Source organism: Brassica napus, chromosome C3 (genome assembly GCF_020379485.1).
Source record: "Brassica napus cultivar Da-Ae chromosome C3, Da-Ae, whole genome shotgun sequence".
Classification (NCBI taxonomy): domain Eukaryota; kingdom Viridiplantae; phylum Streptophyta; class Magnoliopsida; order Brassicales; family Brassicaceae; genus Brassica; species Brassica napus.
In genome coordinates, this window is record NC_063446.1 from 178684 (window position 1) to 184683 (window position 6000).

The following is a 6000-nucleotide window of genomic DNA, read 5'->3' on the forward strand; positions in this document are numbered from 1 at the left end:
TTGTTATTTCGGCATTTTTAAAGCAAATATTAAAAAAGAAATCTATATATAAGGTTGTCTTGGCGTATTGGTTTGGGTGTATGTTATATAGATCTTCAAGTAATTGGACAATCAAATTAATTAGGCTGGCTAATGATTTGACATACGTAACGAACACATTCGACCACATAATAACTAAGTAAAATGTTTGTCTTACGTTATTATAAACTATAATCATCATCGTTAACGTTTCACGTTTCACGTATCAATGAAAATGTCAATAATTAACAAAACAATCATATTTTCTTTATCAATTTATCTGATAAAATGAGAATTGAAGTTGGTGCGCAGGATCCATATAAATCAGATTCAGACGTATGCTTATAGATGATTAATTTGGTCTCTCGAAAATATCATGGGGTCAGCCAATTTGTGTGGGACATGTGCTTAAATTAATAATTCAGTCACCTAAAATAAATATCAAAATCAATTCATTTGACCAAGCCATATGTAGTGGCTGCTTCCCACAAAACAATTTTGTCTCATTAGTAAATAGCAACATATCAAAAAAAAGAAAAAAAAGTAGCAACATATCAATTCATTGTAAGGCTGTAATTAATTTATAAGAAAATATCAAACCGATCGATGCAAACAATATTGTTTTGTAATCACTAGTTTAAGTGTTTTTTTTTTACATTCTTTAACCACACCAAATGTTTATATAAACCGTTCATTCAGCATCATCAAATTCGAGTCAACATCAAGAAGATCAAAAGATAAGTAAAAATATATACAGAGAGAGACTGGTTCTGAATCCAGAAAATAGTTTTGCTTATTAAAAATAGAGGAAATATATTAAATATTTATAAAATAAAGAAGTCGTGAGTAGACATCAAACTGAAGCAATATGCTAAAAAACGTTTCAAAATGATGCTCTTATCTGTCTCTGCCTCACAAAGAGGATATCCTTTTTATTTACACATTCTTCTTCTTCAGATTCCCTCTACACAGAGAAAATAAAAATCTGATTTTTTTTTTCTTCATCTGACGTTACTGTTTTAATCTGTTTCTACGAGACCCAAATTGTCGAAAACTATTAATTTAAGAGAAAAAAAAAGAAAAAAGATGAACCTTTCTTCTTCTTCTTCTTCTTCTTCTCTCTCTATAAATCTGAATCCAACTCATCCTCATTTTCTTCCTAGCACGACCACCACAAACACAAACACTTGTTCTTCTTCTTTTGTTAGCTCCCCTGTCTCCCTCGGTGCTTGTTGTCCCCGCAGATCATCATCCATTAGCTTGATTCGCAAGAAAAGTCAAAGTTTATTGATTTCTGCATCTTCTGGGTCCAACGATATGACTATTACTGAAGCTAGAGGGGAAGGTGAGGAATCGGAGATTGAAGCTCCACTTCTCGATCCCGAGTCATACTCCAAGCCCAGGAGAATTGCTCTCTTCGTTGAGCCTTCTCCCTTCGCGTAAGTGTCCCTTGATTGACTGTTTTGTGTTCGACGAAATGTCTCTGTGAAATTTGGGATCGGTTTAGCAGATGATCCTTGACTTTTATTGCTCACAACATTTTTTTGTGTTGCAGATATGTGTCAGGATACAAAAACAGATTCCAGAACTTCATTAGATATCTACGTGAAATGGGAGACGAGGTTTGTTCCTTTTTTTTTTCTTCTTATAAAGTTATCTACTTTTTCAATCCAATTATACTTTCAGCGAGCTTTAATATCTCGCTGCTCTCTTTTTTGTTTTATCTGATCAAAACTGTTTTGACTTGTTAGGTTATAGTGGTGACTACACATGAAGGTGTTCCAGAAGAGTTCTATGGAGCCAAAGTCATTGGATCTAGAAGGTACCAACCATTTTATTTTAACTATATAACTCTGCAAACATTGCTAACTCTCTTTTTATGCAGCTTCCCTTGTCCCTACTACCAGAAGGTTCCTCTCTCGCTTGCCCTTAGTCCAAGAATTATCTCCGAAATTGCTCGCTTTAAGCCTGACATTATTCACGCTTCTTCTCCTGGGATTATGGTAACCACAAAAACAAATATAGTCATCACTAATGACTAAAGCATTACCAAAAGTGTGAATTTGACAATCCACAACTGATTTTAAAATCTTTCAGGTATTTGGTGCTCTGGCGATAGCAAAAATGCTATCTGTACCAATAGTCATGTCTTACCACACGCACGTCCCTGTGTAAGCTCCTTATCTGCCTCCCTTATCGGTTTTTAACTCGTGAATTATGAAATATGTTTCTCAACATTAAGCTTGTGTTGACGTGCAGATACATTCCAAGATACACTTTTAGTTGGTTGGTCCAACCAATGTGGTCAATAATCAGTATGTGAACTCTGTTTATCAAATGTCAACCTTTTTTTTTTCTGGTTATTGTCGAGTAAATATGCGAATGAACTTTTATCAGGATTTCTTCACCGAGCGGCTGATCTTACTTTAGTTCCTTCCGCAGCCATTGGAAAAGATCTTGTAGCAGCTGGTGCAACTGCAGGTGAATTACAGATCAAAACACTACACTAGTTATACAAGTTCTGGGATTGTTGAAAACTAACCTTTTGTTCCTGTTTATTATATGTTGAAGCTAATCAACTTCGACTGTGGAATAAGGGTGTCGATTCAGAAAGCTTCAATCCCCGTTTCCGCTCTCAAGAAATGCGTATAAGGCTAAGGCAAGAAGATAGAATCTGCTCTTGTTCTTTATTAATATAGATTCTTTCCTTGTGCTAATCTTCAATGCTTTGTTGATTTAACAGTAATGGTGAACCAGAAAAGCCTCTAGTGATCCATGTAGGACGTATTGGCGTAGAAAAGAGTTTGGAGCTTCTAAAAAGGTTAGATTTCTTATGTAGCTTTACACTCTTTTAGGTGGTGCTAGTGTATCAAAATGCTAAAATTTGAGTGTAATACAGTGTAATGGACAAATTGCCTGAAGCTCGGATTGCTTTCATTGGAGATGGACCATACAGGTACTAATCTCTTAGCCATTATTGCTTTCTAAAGAGGTTTAAACAGCATTGTGTGACTTAAAAAAAACTATTTGAAGAGAGGATCTTGAGAAGTTGTTCACCGGAATGCCAGCGGTTTTCACTGGAATGCTACAAGGGGAGGAACTCTCACAAGCTTACGCGAGCGGAGATGTGTTTGTGATGCCATCAGAGTCAGAGACGCTTGGCCTTGTGGTTCTTGAGGCCATGGCTTCAGGACTTCCTGTTGTTGCAGCTAGAGCTGGTGGAATCCCTGATATCATCCCTGAAGAACAGGTCAGTTAATCTTATACCGAACTAACAAAATACAATTAACTGTGATCTTGCATTGTAAAGAGTTTCTGATGCTCATGTTATTTTAGGAGGGCAAAACCGGGTTCTTATTCAACCCTGGAGATGTGGAAGACTGCGTGACGAAGCTGAGAACTTTGTTGGAAGACAGTGAAACAAGAGACATCATTGGAAAAGCGGCAAGAGAAGAGACGGAGAAGTATGATTGGAGAGCAGCAACGACGAAGATACGCAATGAGCAGTACGGAGCAGCGATATGGTTCTGGAGGAGGAAGAAAGCTGAGCTTTTGGGACCACTCAATTGGTTGGTTAAACGACTGTTTCCTGTGCCTCCGGAAGTTAACGCAATCAAAGGTTGATTTGGTTGAAATGATGTTTACTTTGGTTCATCTTTATATATAAACTTGGATTGCTTATGTGTTTATGAAAAACTTGATGTTGTTCATATATGTCTTGTCTAGTGGACTTTGGCCTTTAGGGTTTTAATATTTTCGGATCACCTACATTGTGTGTGTTTTTATGTATTAATTTTTTATGTTTTGTATAAAAATGATTAGCAAGCTTATTAAATGTTTTATATCTTGCTGTTTTATAACTAGTAATGGTTTATTCAAGTCGAAATGATAACATATTCATCTCATTAATAATAAACTAAAACCTTCAAAAAGTCAAAAGTCAGAAGCATGAAAATGGGATTAAAGAAAGTGGAAAAAAAAAAGGATTAAAGAAACATGTGGATTTTTTTGCAGATCAACTATCAATTCATTTGACTTTCTGTTTCTTCCTTCGGCTTCTTCGAAGTTGGGTTTCACAAACGGTTTCATGGAAACACAAAGAGTCACCGTGTTTCAGAGATGAATTGAACCGATGATGGAAACCCTTGATAGTTGATACTATGCCAAATAATTACTTCTCCCATAATCAAACCAAACCGACAACAATCAAACCAATCAACGAATCAGACAACCAACTAAACCGGAAATCATGTGGGACCCACATGCATTAAAAAGAATCCGACGCGGCTACACTAAAAAGAGGAAAAATCTGTCATCTGCTCTCTATTTTTATCGGGAAAACATGCTATTTCCCCACGAGAAGTATCGTATCTTTTCATATGTCTCCCAAACTATGATCTCATTCCAGATGTCTCTGAAATAAAAGTTCGAAATCTATTTATCCATGAAAGTATATCATAATTCTTATATATCCTCGAAATAAAAGTTCGAAGACCATAACCCCATAAAATTAAATTACTCAGTTTAAACCAATAAACTAAAACCATTTTGCTTAATTAAACCAGTTTTAGATCAATAAAGACCTTGTTAAGATCAGATTACACCTATAAACTGAAACTGTTTTGGTTAATTAATCTGATCATGGTTTATAATTTGTGATTTGATTGATGTAATCTGATCTTAACCGGGTTTTTATTGATCTAAAACTGTTTTAATTAACCAAAATGATTTTAATTTATTGGTTTAAACCGAGTAATTTAATTTTATGGGATTATGGCTTTCAAATTTCTATTTCGGGAATATATAAGATTTATGATATACTTTCATGGATAAATAGATTTCGAACTTTTATTTCGGAGACATATGTGATGAAGTTATAGTTTGGGAGACATATGGGAGGATACGATACTTCTCGTGGGGAAAAACACGTTTTCCCATTTTTATCCACCATGAAAGTTGTCATTTAAGTTTTGAACTTATTCATAATTCTATCATTTAATATTACACATTGATTATACACTATCTTAATATTGACTTAATTACTTAATCTACTAATAGTATCGGATCTTAATTGGTTAAGAATCTGTATTATACCACATTTTGTGGAAAAATTGTTAAGTCTTTACGTAAAGATTAAGAAACAGTTAGATTTTATACAAATAGTTTATCACAGGTAATCTTAATTTACCATATTAAAAGTTCTTTGAATAAATATCAAATAGTAAGGAAAGTTAGTTATTCACCATAATAAATCTGCACGGATAACATTTAAATAAATAATTAGATCAACTTTTTTGCAGAAATTATTAGATCGACCTTAGAACTTAAACAAAAAAATTAAATTCATAAGTCAAAAGCAATATAACTGTTCAATGATATATTCTTTAAAATCTTTTTACCACAGATTATATGATATATTTTCACAAAGTGTGAACGATCAATAAAGAAACCATATAAGTAATTGAGATTATATATGTTTTATACTAATATAAAAAACTTATAAATAAAAAATAATTTATTTTTTTTATGAGAATGAATTTATACACGCAATTTACAAACAAATATTAAAATATTACCAAAATTTATTAAAACTCATAACCATACAAATTAATTGGCATAATTTATTGACAAATATTAAATTAAAAATGAAATATAGATAAATATCAAAAAAATTTTATTTCTTTGAAAAATAAGGATTTTTCTTTAAAAACTGAATTTATGGATTCATGTTATTTAATCGGTTCCTCCAACTATAAAAATATTTTGTAAACGCGGGTATTAATAATTACCTAGATATCATTAATCCCTATATCGTATTACATCAAGTCACAAATTGAAGTTGTTTGGAGACATGATAGAAAAATTAAAAAAGTTTGATTTATTTTAGAAATCATAATAATTACATTTTTTCATTAAAAAATATAAAATTGTTTTTTGAAAATAAAGATATATCATATCTTAAAAAAATAAAGATAACAATAA

At 32.7% G+C, this 6000-nt stretch overlaps 1 protein-coding gene across 1 annotated transcript; it reads left to right on the forward strand.

Moving 5' to 3' along the window:
- Positions 1-869: 869 nt before the first annotated feature.
- Positions 870-3862, forward strand: LOC106433829 (sulfoquinovosyl transferase SQD2-like). The gene is made up of 12 exons (XM_013874661.3): positions 870-1457; positions 1574-1640; positions 1770-1840; positions 1904-2021; positions 2116-2189; positions 2278-2333; positions 2416-2499; positions 2590-2677; positions 2762-2839; positions 2918-2974; positions 3052-3268; positions 3355-3862. The coding sequence occupies exons 1-12, from the start codon at positions 1105-1107 to the stop codon at positions 3640-3642; spliced, it is 1551 nt and encodes a 516-aa protein (XP_013730115.1). The 5' UTR covers positions 870-1104; the 3' UTR covers positions 3643-3862.
- The last annotated feature ends 2138 nt before the right edge of the window (positions 3863-6000 follow it).